Source organism: Chenopodium album, chromosome 4, assembly GCF_948465745.1.
Source record: "Chenopodium album chromosome 4, dcCheAlbu1.1, whole genome shotgun sequence".
Classification (NCBI taxonomy): Eukaryota; Viridiplantae; Streptophyta; class Magnoliopsida; order Caryophyllales; family Amaranthaceae; genus Chenopodium; species Chenopodium album.
In genome coordinates this window covers 67,783,286-67,804,462 of record NC_137837.1, presented here as the reverse complement: position 1 = coordinate 67,804,462, position 21,177 = coordinate 67,783,286, and the positions used below count along the sequence as shown (strand labels likewise).

The following is a 21,177-nucleotide window of genomic DNA, read 5'->3' as shown; positions in this document are numbered from 1 at the left end:
TAGTGGGTTATGTCCATATTTAGAACACATATATATGGGTTTCATAAAAAAGGGAAAAACTCAATCAGGAAGTAAAACTGAGCAAACAGTACTAGAAAACTAGTCGAAACAAGAAGGTAGATTTCTGGCTCGATAGTGGAAGAATTCGGCGAGAGAAAATAGTGTTATCGCCAGACGTTGGCATTGTCGCCAAACGACAAGCTTTTCGCCAGGCGACAGCGCCATCGTTTGGCGTTGACGCTGTTTTCTCAGCGCTAATTCCTACATGCCTCGACAGCTTTCTGTTCTTGAATTTTCCAGTTTCTTCGAAGCATTATTTCGACTTTAGTTGTGAAAGATATTTCCCTAGATTCCTACGTGTAAAAATCCTATGTTTTTTACTCATTAAGGATGGTCTTTCCAATGAGAACCTTTTTATGGTTATGCCAATAATGTCAATCAAAATCACGCACATGAAATACTTAGAACTTTTCGAGTCTCATCCACTCATTCTAAATCATTGCCAAAAAAAATTTCAGGAATTAAAATAGAAATCTTTCTCTAGTGGAGTCGCCAAAAAACTGTAGGGAATATTTCAAGTCATCCCACACTTGAGCCCCACTGTGATCATCACGTGGATCTAAGAATATTAATTTCATATTCTCTTTCCTTCAATTCTCTCCACTAGTCCACTATTTTTGGTTTTTCACAATTTTTTATTCTTCCACCAACCCCACTACCTCCATATTTTATTACTTTCTCCAATTTCTCCTAAAACTCCGTGCATGGAGAAATATAACAAGTATTTAAAAACGGAGGGAGTATAATTTTATTAAAAGTTATGAATAATAAATTTTGTATATATGAAATGTTAGAACTCTATCGACAATAAAATTCTATACAACAATTTTATCTTAATAAATCTATCCAAAATTGCCTACTTAGGGCTTGTTCGCTTCAACTTAATTTCACTTCAGTTTAGCTATAATTAGTTTAGTTCTTTTCCTAATTTCCTTCTCTCATAAAATATTCATTTCATTTCAGTTCAATTCGTTTCAGCTCCAATCAGTTTAATTCAGCTCAGTAAATCAGAAGAGACCCTTAGCACCATATGTGTCACAATAATACTTATTTTTTTCCTACGTGGCGTGACACGACAGTTGACTAAAAACTAGAATGTCAAATGTCGTTGTTTCATTGCCTGGCTGCGACACCAGTTTTACTTATTAGTGATACATGATATTAGATTATTTGTCATTTGGACACTTCACTACAAGAAAATAACCTTTTCATAGCGATTATTTTAACCTTTAGTATCGATTGTAATTGCAACAAAAAGCTTTCCCAACGAATGGTCATTCGATACAATATCCCTCGTTGTCTTAGCCTTTGTATGATCTTTACAAGATTCGAACATGCAACCTCAAACTCTTATGTTAAATGTTTCACCAATAAACTATGACATATTTTATGTATTCTTTGTCAAACAATATTTATATATCTAGTGTTGAAAAGGTTTTTCGTATCGATTTTTAGGATTTAGTGGCGATTGTAAATTATACGATTTCTCAAAATTATATAAATGTGTAAAAATAGTGTGGATATGTATTATTATGTTTTCCGTATCGATTTTATATGGGAAAACCATGACGATTGTAAAATGATACGACTTCCTTAACTATTTCACAAACATACTTGCATATTGTAGCGATTACAATCGCTACGAAATAATCGTTACGAAAAGACATTTTTCTTGTAGTGCTTTAGTCCCTAAACTTTGGTGACTCGCCTTTTTCATCAAAAAAGTAAGTCATGGATGATTGAGGGACTAATTTGCCTCATTTGAAAGATGAGGAATCAAAATACTACGAAATACAAATAATAAAATACTACGAAAGATGAGAACTAATTTGCCTCATCTGAAAGATGAGGCCATATTTTGACTTAACTCCACGTAAAAGTATGTCAAAATCAATTTTCTACATTATGTATACTTGTTTACAAAAATTATTTTCCATTTAAAATGTTGAAAACGATTCTATTATTGGACAAGTTGGCATACTATATGTTGACTAATGACTATTACGGAGTATGTGGTTCATATCTTTTAAACAACCTCTGACATCTTTTTGGTTAATAATGACAAACTTGACTAGAATGTATCACTGATGAATTTAGGGGTAAAATAGTATTCTATCTAGGCGGCCAGATCGGAAATTACAAGGAATTAAAGTTTACTTTTATAACCTCATTCCAACTCCTAACTAATCCTCCCTTTTCAACTCTCTTGTTCATCCACTTTTGATCAACTGATCACCGGACTCGCTACCTTGTCTTGTTTTTCATCTCTTCAATTTGCCAGGTATACTGCATTTCTAGCTGCTTACATTTATTCTTATTTTTTCATTATAGTTATTGTAATTGTGTTTAATTTGATTAAAGGTATAGTAATATTGAATTTCATGTGTTTGAGTGTGGATTTTCTTGACTATACTGAAAACTAAGTTAGGGAGTAGCGTGGTTTACAATAAATTAAAAAAAAAAAAAGGTTAGGGAGTAGTGTATAATTCGGTAGATGATTTTAGATTTAAGCTTGAATATACTCCGTATATTTTTTATGGAACAATTTAATATATACGAAGTATATATAAAGGGGAGTTTTTTTTCTGAGTTTTTAGAGAGTTATATAGGATTTAATTTTCTTAACGTGTCACGTAGGATTATAAATTTTAATTCTAGCCTATAAAATAAGAGATTATTAGTTTCTTTTAAAATAAAATAATTCAAATGTCATGTAAACAAAATTGTCAAATGAGATTTTAACTTTAAATTACTACCTCCGTTACAGGTTGTTTGCAATGATTTGTAACGGGGTAGTAATTATATATAAAATGTTCACAGAGTCTTATATGTGGCTGGCCACACCGTGTGGCCAGCCACTATAGGGGTTACTTTGCTAATGTAATGGGGTTACTTGATCAGTGTTAAAGTGGTTACTTCATCATTGTTATAGAGTTACTCAGTCAGTGTTATAAGGGTTACTTGATTGGTATTACAGGGGTTACTTGATCAATGTTATAGGGGTTACTTTAAATGGTCACACGGTGTGGCCGACCGCACACAAGACGAGCTGTAAAATGTTATCTTTTGATATTATGAATTTTATCTAAATATATAACAAATTTTAGTACATATATAAAATAAAATAAATTTTTAAAAATTTAATATCGCACGGGCTTCATCTAGGTTTAGGTAACTTTTATCCTTGTTTTGGGATGAAATTTTTATGTCATAGGCGCATGTACAATGCTTGGTATATACTGGTATATCCACCCAGCAGTTTAAAATAGGGGTGTGTGAGACGAGTACCCGGTCAATATTTTAAGAACCGGACTTGGATTTAGTTGGAACCGAGTTTTGAAATTTGGAATTGAAATTGAAACCATTTTAATCGATTCTAAAATTTAGGAATTAGAATACTGGTTCCGATACCCATTTATGTATATAATTGTTGGAATATAATACAAATTATAATACTTATTTTTTTTCTATTTTTATTTTTAACGATTATACTTATATTTATATATGCATTAAGCTAATTTATTTGTGTTAGGCATTAATAATACATATTTAGTTTTACTAACTAGTATAAAATATATTAAGTTTTATATACTACCTCTGTTACATATTATGTGCAACTTTAGAATTTTTTATCTCTCTCAAATAATGCCCCAAAGTTACAAATAATATGTAACGGAGGTAGTATGTTGTGTAATTGAGTACCCAATCAGTTCCAATTTCGAAAAATTAAGAATTGAAATTGAAACCGATAGTAATTGGTTCCTTAATTTAATACTCAGAATTGAAACCATTGAGTCCAATTCCTGTTCCGAACCCGTTGGTTCCTAACTAGTTTTGATTCCAATTCTCGGTACCCAGAATTTTTGCTCACCCCTAGTTTAAATATAGTACTCCATATTACTTATGTTTGTTTGTATATGTTTTATGTCATTCTGTTATATGTTTTTATGCTCTTATTGTATTATTCTTTGTGTAGTTCTTCTAATTTATCTTCTAAGTTTTTTTTAGGTAGTAACCAAAAATCTACAAAGAATCATTATGAACTTTCAAGAACAAACCAAAAAATAAAGAAAACCTTGTTAGCATGGGCAAAGGTAATAAATTGAGTTGAATAATTAATCCGTATCTATTAAAATCATTACTTCAATAAGTTGTGCACAAAACTTAATACAAGCCAAATAAAATACGTAATAAAAGTATTAACAATGTGTAAATGAGTGAGGTTGGAAATTAATTAGATTTTTTTTTTTTTTTTTTTTTTTTTTTTACAATAATAAAAGGATTTCAACAATAGCCTTAATAAAAAACTTTATGTAAACCAATACAATCTGTTTCTGTCAAAAAAAATATGTGAGTTAGCACTAACTTGGCTTAAGATTCACGGATGAATAGTTGTTTGGGTGAAAAAACTCATATGACTTTCTAAATACTTCTAAAGTACATGATAATCTTCAATTTTTGGGAGACAAGCAAAGAAATTAAACCTATTAGGATAAACACCATCATAGAGATGAGCAATAAAATAAAAAAAATTGGGGCTTACCGCCGATAAAAAATACCGGTAGAAACTTTTATAAAAATTTACAATTGAGACCAGAAAAAAAGAGTTGAAAAAGAAAGAGGAAAAAGGAGAGTGGAGAAAAAACCTTCAAAAAAGCAAAATAAATCTAACAATGCAGATTAGAAAAACCTTCCCAAGGAAGAAATCCTAAAGGAAAACAAAATACCTCCCATGGAAAAAATCTAGAGGGGAATATTCTCTAGTTATGAATATGTTTGGAAATAAATTAGATATGTTAGTTGATTAAAGGTTTTGAGTGAGTATTTTGTGTTGGGTGTTTGATTTATATGAGAAAGTAAGAACCCTTTTTGTGGTGAGTGTTTTTATAAGCAGGGTTGAGCCAACTTGTCTGGTTTATAGAACTTCTGTGGAAAAATGGCTGAGAGTATGGTGAGCCTTGCAATGGAGAAGCTAGCAGCATTTTTAGCAGCGGAAGCAGGGTTTCTAGGTAGCCTCCCGAAAGACGTTACAGAGTTAAAAATGGAACTAGGATCCATCAAAGCAGTCCTCAAAAATGCTGAGAAGAAAGCAGAAGAAGATGATACCATCAACGAGTGGCTAATGCAAGTGCAAACAGTTGCTTATGATATCGAGGCTGTCATAGATGAATTTCTTCTACTCAAGCAGCAGCAGAAACAATCACCACAACATTCCTATCACCAAGTCATCACGATGATAAACAGAATCAGAAGCTGGCTTGGTAAAGCAGTTGTTTGTGTGTCGCAGCTGAAACTCAAGCATGAGTTATCGTCAAAAATCAAAGACATTAAAATAGAAGTAATTGAGATATACAACAGAAGGAATCGATATCAATTCAGCACTACAGAGGAAGAATTTCATTCGCAAGACCCTCGAGTTTTCTCCAGATTCATAAATGATTCAGAGGTTTTTGGCATTGAAGATTGTAAAAAAAAGTTAATTCAATCAATGAATTCGAAGCTAGAAAATTGCTTGGTAATTGCAGTGGTGGGTATGGGAGGAATAGGGAAGACAACTCTTGTCCACAGAGTGTATGAAGAGTTCAGTAAGAATCAGTCCTTTGACTTCCATGCTTGGGTCACTGTCTCGCAATCTTACAAAAGGAGAAATCTGCTGATGACCATATGTAAACAAGTGCACGTTGAGTCTTCTCTAATAGTCGACGCTTCTGATGATGATGATATTATCAGTGCATTGAGGAACCACCTTAAGAGCACAAGGTATAATTGTTTTAAGCCCATACTATATGGTTTTGATTTCAGAAGGATTGACTAAATTAGTCGGATCAAACAGAATTTAATGTTATATTTTAACTGCATAAGGATTGAGCACAATAAATTGAGGATGGAGGGGATATGAGATAATGAGAATACTATTCCATTATTCTTATGAGTTTAACAATTAATGCTTTATCAACTTAATTCCTCATTTCTGGGTGCATTAATTTATATCAATCCTTCTGTAATTTTGCAGTGGATGACTATGCAGAATAATCACTTTTGGTTCAAGTAGCCAACCTCTCTAATGGAATTAAAGCTTTGATTGACTGACTTCTGTAATTTGCAGGTATATTGTCACTTTTGACGATGTTTGGGATGCAGAGCTGTTGACACTGGTAAAATCTGCTCTGCCCCCTAATAATAGGGGTAGTAAAATACTAGTGACAACACGAGAAAGCAATATTGCCCGAGAATGGGAAGCATCATTAGGAGGGGGTCTTATCTATGATCTTAAACCTTTGCCTAGAGAAGCAGCATGGAATCTCTTTACTCATAAAATCTTTGGTAAAGGGCAATGTCCTCAAGATCTGGAAGAGCCGGCTCGTGACATGGTAGTGAAATGCAATGGATTGCCACTAGCAATTGTAGCAGTAGCTGGTCTTTTGTCCACCAAGAAAAAAACTATATCTGAATGGTACAAACTGCGAAATAGCATTGGCACTGAGCTTGGAGGCAATCGTCGCTTTGAGAGCACCAAGAGAATCCTGCTTCTAAGCTATCATGAATTGCCGTATTATCTTAAGCCTTGTTTTTTGTACTTTGGCATGTTTCCTGAAGGTTTCTCCATCAACGGTAAGAAACTATTCCGACTTTGGATTGCAGAGGGTTTCATACAACATCAACAAGGAAAAACACTTGAAGAGGTAGCAGAGGATTATGTGGATGAACTCGTGAATAGGAAATTAGTTGAAGTTGATGTTAAGACTAAATTCAGAGTTTACAAAAGTAGTAAAAGAGACATATCATACAAGGTCCATGATATTCTACGCGAGATGATCATCACTCCCAAATCGAATAACATGGGTTTCTCTCTACATTTGGCCAAGGAAAGTGAATTCTCCTCTACGAATACCAAGCATTTCCGACGATTAAGTATTGGTCAGAATTTCGCCAACAAGTGTGACTTGGAGCTCCTTTATAGCTCCAGGACTCGTACTATCCTTTCATTTTCAAACCCGGAAATATTTTCAGAACCTTACTTAAACTCACCCAAGTCGCCCCTAAGAGTTGCCAGGCTCATTAAAGTGTTAGACCTCGATAATGCTCAAATTGACAATGCCCCTGAAGAGTTGGGAAATTTGCAGCACTTGCAATATTTGAGCTTAAGACGGACAAACATCAAAGTCCTTCCAAAGTCGATAGGAAATCTTTGGAATCTGCAAACTCTAGATCTAAAGTTTTCTCTAATCGTTGAGCTTCCCAAAGAACTAGCTTATTGCTGCAAGCTACGCCATCTTCTTGCTCATCCTAGGGAGACTGACGACTCTATTTCTCAAAAGACAACTGCTGCAAAGATACCAGATAAAGTGTTAGAAAAGTTGAAAAAGTTGCAAAAATTAGCAATTGTGGAAGCTAGTACAGCTAGTATAGTAGATGGATTGTGGCACCTGAAGCATTTAAGAAGCCTAAGAATCACAATGCTTAGAAAAGAACATGGAAGACGACTATGTTGCGCAATAGAGGAAATGAAACATCTTCGGTCACTTAGAATTGGATCAATGGGAGATGATAAGATTCTTGATATACAACACATAACAACACCACCTCATCAACTCGAACGTCTCTACTTGCATGGTTTATTGGAGAAGCTACCACATTGGGTTGCTAAGCTCAATAACTTGGCCTCATTGCACTTGTTTTCTTCGCGACTTAAGGAAGATCCACTAAACGTTCTTCAAGGGCTCCCTAATCTAGCAGAACTAACTCTAGATGACGCTTTTATTGGTGAAAAGCTTGATTTTGGGTATACAAGCTTCCCCAAACTAGCAACCTTGAATCTCTATCAACTCTACAATCTGCAGTCTATTGATGGAACTCTTCCCGCCCTCGAGGTCGGAGATGTTCATAAATGTCCAAAGTTACAAATTCATTCAGAGAGAATTGAAGGGGTTTTGATGCACAGGCGAAATCTTTTAAGAAAGTTCCAAGCATCCTTTCGAGTAACGAGGGTTGCATATTCATTCAGACAAGCTTTGGATAGAGATAATCAATAGCAATAATAGTTACGCTTTGTTTGGATAGCAAAGAAGGAAGGAAAAGAAGGGGAGGGGAAATGGAGGAAGGGAAGGGAAAAGAAAGGGAGGGGGAGGTGAGCTTTATTTTCCCTCCAAATCTCTCCAATTTTGGAGAGATTATGGTTATTATAGAGAAAGGGAAAATGGATCCCTCCCTCTCCTTCCCCTTCCTTCCCCCAATCTTTTATCCAAACAAGAGATTTTGTCCCCCTCCTTTTCTCTTCTCTTCTTTTCCTTCCATTTCTTCCTATCCAAACAAAGTGTTAGGGAGATCAATATCATAGTTGCTCTTTCTCTCTGCTTCAAATATAAGGAAATATAGTTGTAATACCTTGTGCATGTATAATTTTGTTATAACTTGTCAGGTTAGACAGGATCAATGATGATGCCAAATTGTATATATACAACGTAGTATATATGTTTAGAAACAAAATATATCTTGAGATTTATGTATTAAAAAACCATATGTGTGTGTGTTGGGGGGGGGGGGGGGGCAATCACGTGGTGTGGCCTACGATAACTCCAAATCAATAACCTCATTAATTTAGATCATAATAATAACTTACTTTTGTTTATCAGAATAACCTCTATTTATCTATTGATCTATATCATCAATAACCTCATTTATTCATAATGATAACTCTATAGTCCATAAGAGTAACTTAAAATAACTTATATAAAGTAACTTCAATTAATTTTTTTTAAAAAAATTATTCTATTTGTTCATCTAAGTAGTCCATTTTCGATTGTTTTGACGATTAAAAGAACAACACTACTTGTTTATTAGAGTAACCCCATACTTTTATTAGGATAACCCGCATCCATCATGGTAACCCCATTTAATCATTGTCATAACACTACTACTTATTAGTTGTCTTATATGTAAGTAAAGGAGTCATGCTACTATTTGTATGTCCCTATATTATTGTTCCATTTTACTTTTCAAAGTCACTAAGATGCGTCATATCCAATTTCAGACGTGTAAAAATTAATTTGTACTGTATAAGAACTTGATAATGATAAAATATACAATGAAACGAATCCAACAAGATCGCACATGACTATATTATCTCTTATAGATACACACGAGTATTTGTGGTCAAAATTTAACCCAAATATTAGCTATGCGGCAAAATAAAAGGAACGGAGGGAGTATCAAATTATATTGTCGCTAGCTATATAAGAAATTGTCATGTACATAACTCAAAAATATATTTAAAAAACAAACTAATGTTCTATTTTTGCACCATAATAGAATATTCTATTTGCATAAACACAATGCTAATAAAAGAAATGGATAATTTTAAAGGGTAACATATACATTCAATTCATTACATACATTGAAGGGGGGTACATTTATGCATGCATGAAGCATGATAGAACAATACAATTCTATCAAATAGTAACGATCATTTTATATCCAAAATTTAAAAATTAAAAGGAGGAATAATGATCACTAAACTTTAATCATGAATTTCCAGCATCAATGAGCTACTAAGTTGTTTCTTAAAAAACAGAACAGCTTGTAGCTCCCCCTCCCCTTTTCTCCTTGTATATTTGAAGGGAAATATATATAAAAAAAAAATAATAAAAAAAAAAAAAAAATAAAAAAAAAAAATGAAAAGATATATATTGGCCCTTTTTTTTTTTTTTCTTTTTTCGGGGTCTCCAAAAATAGTCTTTGAACTCCTTTGAGATCCGCAAATTTAAAGAGAAGAGGACAATATGACTATTATTTTCAAATGGAGGGACTATTTCTTCATCTCAACATAAACGTCTCATTTGTAAGAAAGTAGATTTTCAAATCGAAACACTTTTTAGGTTATTTGAAAAACCATTTGAGACGTTTATATTGAAATAAAGACATTAGTAATACCTTACTAATTAGTGATGTTGAGCAGCTGGACCTCCAGGTGCAACTCTGTCTCTTTGATCCTCTACCATGGATCTTCTACGAAAATATTCGAGCTTAGATTCATCGTAACCAAGTTCCTTAAACACACGGTAGATGTCAATCGTGTCTAGTTTTGTAGGCAAATAATCACGATACACACGAGCATTAGCACTCGTTATCATCAATCCGAGAACAAACGCTAGCAAAAGAACAATGATACATACAACTCTTTGCTTAGCCATCGTCGATATTAACTTGAATAAGCTAAACACAAATGATTATAACTAATTAATCAAATTATGTTAATTAATCAATAGATGGAAGACAAGAATCAAGTATATACACTTATGTTTTAGCATGGTATGTAAAACATTATATATATACACACCATAAACTAAATCCGATCGTGTAGCACGAAGATACGACGATTATTATACATTATGTTTAGTGCAAATAATTAGTGATAATTATTATAATATAAGATGCAAATTGCTGCGTAGATTTAAGTACTTTTGACATTATAATAAAACTAAACAGACTGGATATTAACATGTATGATGATATAATATAAGGTTTGACATGTATAATTCTATAAATAACAAGGATTAGGATTAGATTGACGGTCAAATGAGTTGTCATTTTCGTCATACTTTCCATAGTTGAGCATAAACGTAATCAATGATGAAGGGGACCATTAATCCATTAATTAATGATTGAATTAGCCCTTAATTAAGTTGTGACTCGATACTTGGTAAAAATGCTGCAGCAACACGGAGAGAATTAAGTGGTCCAAAATCAAAGGTCCATTAATTGACAACTTAAGTGCAAGTGCAACCTTTTTCTTTTTAATTACCAACTAATTAAGAATATTTACTTGTTTTGCTTTGCCGACTAATTTTTATGAAGTATATATAAGTAGGATCACATATCTAACTAATCTAACCAACCTTTGTGTCCCTTTAACAATAGGGTAAAAGCATATCAACTTTTTGAAAATATATGTTAAACTTGTTGGGCCCCGGTCATCCAACTTGTTGAGTCGCACGCTCACTTTACTCCAAATTAGAATGATACTGTCTGTTTTGAGCCTAATTCGCACAGAATTGTTTTTCAATATCCTCTCAAAATATGTCATAGTAATGGGAAAGATGGACATTTAGAGCATGTTTTGTAAGGGCGATTTTTTGGTTGGAAACATATTCTATTAAGTCATTAGCGTTACCGAATGTTTGGTAACAAAGTTTTGGGTAGAGCTGTCAAAAGCTGACCTGCCCCGAAATACCGACCCTAACCCGATCTATTAACCGACCCGTCTGAACCCAAAAAAAATGGTGACCCGAACCCGAACTGAAACCAACCCTAGACCGAGTTGACCCGAGTATTTGAGACCTGAACCAGAACATTAACCGACCTAGAGACGACCCGACCCGAATGTAACCCGTAACTATTGACCTGAACCGAAATTGACCCAAACCTGTTTTAACCCGTCTAAACCCGAATTCAACCCAACCTGTTCCTAACCCGACCCGAATTCAACCCGACCTGTTCCTAACCCGACCCGAATCAACCCAACTTGTTATTGACCCGACCCAAATTCAACCTGACTTGTTATTGAATCAATATGTATAGGTCGTTATCTCATGTTGGTATTGGAACGGAAATTGAATCCTAACTCTATTCCTTAAATATTTCACTTTGAATTTTAAGAGGTTAGTTTCACAACATGTTTTTAGGGACGAATTTCAGGGACGAAACATGTTTCCCACAAATTATTGACTTGAACCGAGCCCGACTCAAACCCGAGAATGATCTGGACTTGGAAATGACCCGACTTGATTATAACCCACAAATTATTGACTTGAACCGAACCCGACTTGAACCCGAGAATGACCCAACTTGATTATAACCCGTAAATAATTGACTTGAACTTAACCCAACTCGAACCTGAGAACGGCCCTAACTCGTTTAAACCCGTAAAGACCCGAATTCAACCCGACCTATTTTTCACCCGACCCGAATGTAACCCGACCTTTTACTAACCCGACCTAAACCCGACTCAAACCCGATAAGATGTATGACCCGACGTGACTCGACTCAAGCATGACCCAACCCGAACCCGACCTGCATATGTTATGACATTAACCCGTATTGACCGGACCCGAGATGACCCGACTAACACTAACCCGACTCATACCCGACCCGTTTACCCGAATCGACAGCTCTAGTTTTGAGTAACAATTACCATTACTTATTACTTAGGGGTATGTATTGGTTTCACGATTCACCTATTTGTTATCTCTATAAAACTTAGGTAACAATTATCCTTATCTCCTTAGACTAAAAGAAATGGAGTTAAAATCAAGTGATTTATTTTCATATATGATTTAATTAAACAGATGAAAAGGTAAAAGATTAAAGATTTCATAATGCAACTCTTTCTAATTATTTCCGTGTATGACTTGGGTTGACACCCCCAACAAAACGTACATTATTGTACATACCCTAAATAAGGTTGTGTATGAGAAATTAAAAGTTGATGTATCAAACACATAATAAAATTGAATAGTGTGACATTATACATGTTGAGAACTCTCAATCTAGCACCATCATAATGATGAAATATACTTATATGTACATGTGAATAGAGTTTGGACATGAGTCATACCTACAATCACTACTCGTAAAGAGCTAGCTATTAATAAATCTAGCACAACAAGATATGGTGCGCCCGTTCACGAACCATAGTGGCGAAGGAAAGCTTGTAGCAAACTCTTTTGCCAAAAAAAAAAAAAAAAAAAAAAAAAGTAAGAGAGCTCAATTAAGGGAGATTGATTTTTTTTTTTTTTTTTTTTTTTTGAGAGAAATTAAGGGAGATTGATGGCATAACACATAACCACATTCTTGAAAATTCCAACGAGGCCCTAGGTACCCTAGCTCTCTAGGCTCTTGCAATCTAGGTTATGCTTTACAAAAACCCTACTCACTTATTTTATAACACTTTGAATATAAAGTTGAATCTTAAAAAATTAAAAATTAAAAAAAAAAAAAAAAAAAAAAAAAAAAAAAAAAATGGTAAAGAGGATAGGATAAATATGCAAGTAGGTCAAGGTGTCATATGGCTTCTAATTAGCTAGATCCTAACCTACTAAGTACTCTATCAATTGTTAATTTAACTATTAAGTTGTAGACCAATATATTATTACGTAGTTGCTAAGACGGCGATGGAAGCGCACAACAGTTCATATATGAATGTCAGCAGCTCCAACTGAGATGTCACTACAAATTTTAATTTCCAAAGCCATAACCAACCTTTTTTTTTTCTTTTACATATTTTATGAGATTTTGCTAATTTGTTTCGTTAAGCTGACATGCGTACATGAATCATGAGCTAGTGGTGTATGATTTCATACGGCCGCATATGTTTGTTTAATTAAGTGGGGCTAAATGGCTAACTGTTAGTGTAGGTATGCACGTATTGATATTCTTTCATTCTAAATTGATATTATAGAGTTATGTAGCTTTTGGTCATGAGGAGTTTTTTATTTTTTATTTACTTATAATTTGATGGCTCTTAAGAAGATTGAAAAAAAAAAAAAGAGGGGGGGAGAGGTAGTGAACCAGTGATAGACTGATAGCAACCAGCTATTCGGCTATTCCTGCTAAGAGTACATGAAAAATGAGAATCTCTATATTCGAGTTTAGGTTGCCAAACTTTTGAAATAATAGCTTAGCTATTGGTGCTAAGAGCTAGTGATGAGTCATAATAGCAATGTGTTTGTGGGTTGTGAAAGGTGTGACACATGTCTAGTCGTTCAGAACTTAAAATTAGTTTTATAAGAGAAAAAAAGATTTAGAGACGTTGAATAAGAGATACTCCCTCCGTTTCATAATGTTAGTTTCATGTGTAATCAATCACATAAAATAAGAAAAGAAGAATATTTGAAATCTGACATTAAATTACAAAATAATTCATAATTAGTTTACCTTATAAACTTTTTTTTTAGAAAGCATAAGTCATAATTACAAAATAATGGGACTAACATTATGAAACGGTAAATTAATACTCCGTAATTCCTTATAAGGTTTTTTTTTTTTTTTTTAGAATTCCTTAATTAGAGTCATGTCATCAATTCACAACCAATAATTCCAAAAAAAATTAATTTAAAAATGGAACATAATCAATATGGGTATATATTTTTGAAACGCCCAAAATATTATATGGGACTAACATTATGAAATGGTTGGAGTAATGTATTCACAAATATTTAGTCAAACGCTCTCCTAATTATTGGAGGGAGATGATGATGCGGAATAGAAGAAAGACTAAGCTAAGAGCCTCGAAAAAGAAAGATTTTCCTTACTAATGCCCCAAGATATGTGATTTCTACTGATTTCCCTAAAATAAAATTAGGGCTTGTTCATATTTACTTATTTTCACTTCAGTTCAGTTCAGTTCAGTTTAGTTCAGTTCGGTTCAGTTCAGCTCCAATCAGTTCAGTTCAGTTCAGTTCAGCTCTTAATTTCCCTCTCTCATAAAATATTCATTTCAGCTTAGTTCAGTTCAGTTCAGTTCAGTTCAGCTCCAATCAGTTCAGTTCAGTTCAGTTCAGCTCAGTTCAGTAAATATGAACAGGCCCTTAGTTTATTTGTCATTTTGTTGTAATGGACTACAATGAATACATGTAGAGCCGTCAAAAATCGATCCGAACTAGTGAATCCAAATCGTTTCAAACTGTTTCGAAAAGGAATCCAACCGATAAAAACCTGTTATTTTAAAACCGTAAACCGACCCGACCCGATTTTTCAAAACCTGAAACTGAACCGATCCGAATGTTTGAGAACCGTTAATGATGCGTACCCTTTATCAAGCCAAACTGATACAAACCGAAACCGAGAACAAACCGAACCGAGTACTTCCGAACCCGGTAGCAACCCGACCCATTGTAAACTGAAACCGTTTAAACCGGACAAAAATCCGATAAACCCAAATCACTTACAACCTGTAACTAGTTAGGACCGAACCGTTTATAACCCGTAATAAATTATGACCGAACAGTTTACAACCCGTAACCGGTTATAACCAAACCGTTTATAACTCGTAAGTTCGTAACCTGTTATGACCGTAGAGTTTTTTTTTTTTTTTTTTTTTTTTTTTTTTGATAGTAAAACAAAAGGGTTTAATTTGAAATACGAAGTATTTATATTGAATAGATTTGGAAGTTTGATGTCAATGAAACTCTTATGCTAAAATATTATCGTCCTTTTACGAGTAATGGCTTATGGAATACTAAATTGTATTAAAAAAATTTGAATCAAAAGGTAAATCTAGATTTGTTATTATCATTTGATCCTGAAAATCATTTACAAAAAAAAAAAAACATAAAGCAAAACAACTAATTAATCCTCCGTATGATCTACAGGAATAACTAATTAAAGAATATTGAGGGTATACCAGAAAATATACGTTAACGAAACCCTTTTAAAACTGGCAAAATAAGTTGTCAAACCAACGGAGTTCAACTCGAACTGATTATGACCTGAACCGATTACAACCCGACCCGATTAGGACCCGATATGTTTTACCCAAAACCCGATTTAAACTGAACCCCGTTTTTAAACCGACTGAATTTAACCCAAACCGATTATGACCCGAACCAATTATAACCCGACCGGATTAGAATCCGACCTGAAAGAAACTGTGATAAAAATTAACCAAACCGATACGACCCGAAATTATTTAAAACCAAACCGAACTGACCCGATAATAATTTCAACCCGTTACAAACCGAAAACCGATAAATCGAACCCAAAACCCAATTAACACCCCTAAAGATATGAAAGACATACGAGTACCAAACAAAAGCTGATAATTTAAGAAATGTATAACAACAAAACCAAATTAACCAACGTATATGTGGAGGGAAATTCTGGAAGGAAGTTTTCAATGAAAAAGTTAACATTTCTTGGATCTTTAATGTCCTTAAATTTTAATTTTCAATTTAATTAGCCAGTTTTGGGAGCTTGGAATCCTTTTTTTTTTCTTTTAATAATTTGTAACCAAATAAATAATGTTTCTAATAATTTTCTTTTACAAAGCCTTTTGTAAAACATTTATTACAATTTACTTGGCCTTGCGTTAGTACTCTAGCTTACCAGCCAACGCAATATCAGTAATCAGTAATTCAGTATATCACCTCAACATGGAACGAAATTTAGTTATCAGACCCCGTATATCAACAAGATTTTACTCATCGATATGTACAACTGAACAAACTAGCTGAGGGAGAGCACAAACTTCTTGTACAGCCACTTCAGTCTATCAAAGTGACGCCCAGACAAACTAAACTAGCTGAGGACTGAGGAGAGCGCACAAACTTTATGTACCACCACTTCAATCTTCAAAGCTGTTTTAACTTATAAAGCATCACTAACCATATTAACCATCAAAATATCACTTCCAAGTTCCAACTTCAATACAAATTGGCCAATACAAATCCATCCAAAATGCCTAAACAATTAAAGATATTAATCTACTTGATGCAATTGTCCTGCTCTCCTGAATAAACAAATCCTTGCCAATATCGTGTAATAGCTCCCTCTTTTGCTCATGATATACAATGATTTTTTACGAAATACTAGCCATCTCTAAACAATGAGGTAGGATGTCACGAAAACAAATCCATAGATGATAGGTTCATAGCAGTATATCAATTATAGCTCAAACATTGGAACAGAACATTGGAGTCAAAAATGTGAGCCAGAGTTTAGCTAGAGGCGATTTAAATATGAAAGTATCATGCTACAAATTCCAAAACATTTGGAGGACAAATCATCAAAACGTAAAAATAAACTCTCAACTCTGATATTCTACAGCTAACACTTAAGCAGCTGACTTGCCCTTCTTCTTCTGGATTTTCTTCATGTAGAATTCCAGCTCCTTTCCTTCCAAAATATATCTGCCATAGACAAAAGATAAGCTCTATTCATGAGTTTCCAAAAGGTAAATTGCCTATATTAAATATACAGCTAGAATAAAGATTAGCTATATATGCAAATTCAGATCAAATATGACACAAGGACATGGTTAAAGCATTTTCTAAGGGAGTCATTTCATCAGACAGTAATCTAGCTAGACCTTTCAGAATAGAAATAATATGCCTCAGATCAGACTCTCAAAGCATTTTTTAAGGGATTTAACAAATCAAGGCTTGACCCTAGCAAAATAGAGATATCCCTATTATCTCTTAGGTCTATCCATACAGATTGGCAGGTGGTTTCAATGCTTCTACATATAATGAAACAATGGGTTAGTAGATTACCCATCAGCACGACCACATTGACCAGGGCGGGAAGAAATGCAGGCCAACAAACGACCACCACCGAATTGTTCTTCGATGTGAGAGTCTAATGTGCGAGTCTGCTGACGCTTCTCAAGCTTTCTTGCAACGTGGTTGCTCTTTTTTGTTTCTTCTGTGGTCTCACCCTCCTATAAACAGGAAAAGAAAAACATTAAACACACCAAATTTATCACCAAACTAACCAAGTAATCATTACTATATACACTTGCACAAACAAAAAGCTTCAACTATCAAACAAGGAAAAAATACATTCATGCTAGAAATGAAATTCAAAAGAATAATAAAAATAAAAAGCATCTAAATCAAGCGATAAATAACATCATTTCAAAAAACTTGTATATAAATCACATGAAAGTGGAAACAAGGATTATATACATTCGGTGCAAAGAGGCGTTATTTCATAAAGGCAAACCCTTGTAAAATCACCAAAACTTTACTACAGCAATAAATCACAGTTTCTTGTACATAAAATGTCAGAATAAGTTCTCACAGAAAGATAAAAGGCTGATTAGATTTCAACTGGGGATCAGAACATAAAACAAATGTAGCCTTCACTAGGCAAAAAAATCACAAAATGAGTTAGAATAACCTTGGGACTCGAACAATCAGTAGAGCAAATGAGGCCTGGTAATGATCTACTAGGAAAGGGAAAATAGAAATACCTCTGTTTCTTTCTTGGCAGCAGCAGCAGCCTTCTTCTTACGTCCAATTTCAACTCCGTAGTGCTGGAGATACCACTGCTTAAATGGTGCAGCATCAACCTGGACAATGGCACTCTTCACCAAAGTCTGTGTCCTAACCAACTCGTTGTTGGAAGCATTGTAAACAACATCCAGAAGACGGGTCTTGCGAGTGACAGCCTCACTACCCCATGAAAAGTTACCAGTATCCAACCTCAGTGCACGCCACTTGACATTACCACCACGAACCCTAACCCTCCTAACAGTCTTGTTGCTTGACAGCTTAGTGTTAGCTGGCTGTCTCCCGAGCTCGTACCTTTTACACGATAAGGCAAATCATATAAATCATAAGCAGAAGATATATATGGGATGCAACAATTTAGAAACATATCAGCCACAATCAACAAAAAAAATAGAAATAAAACACACACCAAAGTATCAATTGCCAACACTATGATGCACAAACATAAAACAATTAAAAGAAGAGTGACAATGCAAGTAATAAATCGTATGAAGTATATCATATAACTTAAGAGTGAGACAGGACAGGGCAATTACATCAGCACACCATAATTATTAAAAACAATTACATAGGCTAAAACAATTGGAGGAGCATTCCCGAAAGTAATCACCAAGCCGAAGACCTTCTAATCAGCACATTTAGCCATTTGGGTAGGTAGACTTATGATTGCATTGTGTGCTAACGGATGACTGATCAGACGGTTTCCTAAGTACTGTAACATTGTTCGAACGATAAACTTTCCGTATACAAGTATGACAATACTTTGATTACTGAAATTAAAAGCTTTGAATCACTCTAAACTAATTTCCACAAAACTTAACAAACTATAATTTCAATCACAGCAAGTTTTAGCTCCCTAAGTAAGTAATTCAGCACACTACATAATTTTCATTTCACCAACATAAATATCACAATAATATAACCAATCAACCAATACAAACAATATAAAACACTCAATTTCACAGAAAAAAATCTATCCCAGAATTTCAAACTTGAAGATTCGCAAGTTCATATCAAAACCCAGAAAAACAGATTGAAAAAAATCTAGAAAATGTAGAAAACATACTTTCGCTTCTTCCTCCAAGCCTTCTTCTTGCCACCAGTGGCACGCCTCTTGTGCATAGAATCACGAGAAATACCTAAAAACAAAAACCCCAAATCAATAAAACCCAACAATTATCAAAACCAAATTGAACCGCCATTAGAGTAAAACTTGAAGAAAATCAATGAATCGAAATGGATGATAATGGAGGAGGGAGAAAGTGAGAATAATTACCCATATTTTCGGTGATGAGAGGACAGAGAAACTAGGGTTTCTGCACTTTCGCCTGAAGAGGTTGGGGGGAAGGGGAGGGGGCAGTGAGAGGGTGAAGAAGAGAAGAGTGAGATAAACCCTACTTGCAACGTTTTAATGGGCTACTTTTTGGGTTTTTGTTTGGGCTTTAGATTTAGATGCTAGTAAAATTTGTTATGAACGGATCCGACCCGAAAACCATATCGAAAATTTTTGGAGTAGATTAGCATAATTTTTCAGCCCTTACCTGAATATCCCAAAGGTGAATGCCTGAACGGGTAAGGGTTAAGAACTATTCCCTTTACTAGATTAGCACTCATGCGATGCACGAATTAAAATAAAAAAATTCAATACAATATAAAATAATTAATTCACAATTGTGGATTTTTGGAAAGAAAAATATCACTAATACGCTTTTGGTTAATTGATGTTTACCGTTTAGTTATTTATTAAAAATTATTTTCCTAACACTTTGTTTGGATCGGAAGAAATGGAAGGAAAAGAAGAGAAGAGAAATGGAGGGGGACAAAATCTCTTGTTTGGGTAAAAGATTGGGGGAAGGAAGGGGAAGGAGAGGGAGGGATTCATTTTCCCTTTCTCTATAATAACCATAATCTCTCCAAAATTGGAGAGATTTGGAGGGAAAATGGAGCTCACCTCCTCCTCCCTTTCTTTTCCCTTCCCTTCCTCCATTTTCCCTCCCCTTCTTTTCCTTCCTTCTCTGCTATCCAAACAAAGCGTAATATTGAATTTAAAAGGAGAAAAATATGATAAAAATGATGTCATAAGCAATTTTATAGGGAAATTTTTTCATGAGAAATTGACATGTGTACAGACGTGATGTAAGCGGTTTTTATTTTAGTTATAGTTATACATGTTTAAATAAATGAAACGGTCTGACTTGTTGCACTATTTATCAGCAATATTTGTCAAAAATGAGTGCTCTCTATTATGTGCAACAATTTTTTTTCTTTCCTTTTTTAGCAAATTTTAAAGAGTAAAAAGACTATTTTACCCTTATTAATTTGTTTTAATTTTGTTTAACATGTTTTAATTATCATCAATTATAACCTAATTATCTACCACATTATAATGATTCCCACCAAAATTAAAACCCCTCCAACTCTCTCACATCCACACCCACTCATCTCCCAACCAACTCATTCAATGTTCTTCATTGAATTTGCCTCGATTGTGTTGCCCAAGATGAATATTTCTAGATTTCTCTAGAAGTTCATTAAAAACCCTCCCCCCTCTTTCATTTTCCACCTTCTCTCTCCTGTTCTTTCGTCTGCGAAACCCTAATTTCAATTTCTTCTTCTCTCTCTGGAAAAATGACTAGTAACCCAGATCCAAATAAGTCCCCAAAAAACCAGAACCCTAATGATTAACCACGGTGCAACTATGTACAAGTTGCAGTGAGGAAGTGGTGTTCTCAAACATGTTCGTCGGTGCACTGCTTTTTTCCATCGTTACACTCGAGGAAAAATCGGAGCCAAACTCCCTGAGTACACTTCCAGTGATGAAGAACAGAAGATCTAGCGATGTAGACGGTGAAGTGGCTCCTGATCTGACTACACATGGCGCAAATATAGCTTTGAAGGAGGCTGGGAAGGGTTAAGTGGGTCCCGATCTGATTGTGGTGGGTGAAGAGGGCCCATTGAATGATCTTGTTGCGGTGGCTGACTATTCTTATGAGTCAGATATTGTTGAGGTTGATGTACCTCAGCCTTCTATAGAGGTCGTAGTGATTCCTGACTTCCCGGTGGCTGGGGGGGAAGGGTTTTACCTGCGTCCCTCACTACTGCTCCTACT

The 21,177-nt window shown here is 34.5% G+C and overlaps 2 protein-coding genes across 2 annotated transcripts; one reads left to right on the top strand and one right to left on the bottom strand.

Annotated features, from left to right (window-relative positions):
- The first annotated feature begins 2,197 nt into the window (after positions 1 to 2,197).
- Positions 2,198 to 8,510, top strand: LOC145629226 (disease resistance protein RPM1-like). The gene is made up of 3 exons (XM_081681771.1): positions 2,198 to 2,341; positions 4,955 to 5,820; positions 6,167 to 8,510. The coding sequence occupies exons 2-3, from the start codon at positions 4,997 to 4,999 to the stop codon at positions 8,091 to 8,093; spliced, it is 2,751 nt and encodes a 916-aa protein (XP_081537897.1). The 5' UTR covers positions 2,198 to 2,341; positions 4,955 to 4,996; the 3' UTR covers positions 8,094 to 8,510.
- An 8,163-nt stretch (positions 8,511 to 16,673) lies between these two features.
- On the bottom strand, positions 16,674 to 19,496 carry LOC145629225 (small ribosomal subunit protein eS8-like). Its single transcript, XM_081681770.1, has 5 exons — positions 19,345 to 19,496; positions 19,135 to 19,207; positions 18,029 to 18,362; positions 17,328 to 17,494; positions 16,674 to 16,964 (listed from the first exon to the last, which is right to left on the bottom strand). Exons 1-5 carry the CDS (start codon positions 19,346 to 19,348, stop codon positions 16,889 to 16,891), a joined length of 654 nt encoding a protein of 217 aa, XP_081537896.1. The 5' UTR covers positions 19,349 to 19,496; the 3' UTR covers positions 16,674 to 16,888.
- Positions 19,497 to 21,177: the final 1,681 nt, after the last annotated feature.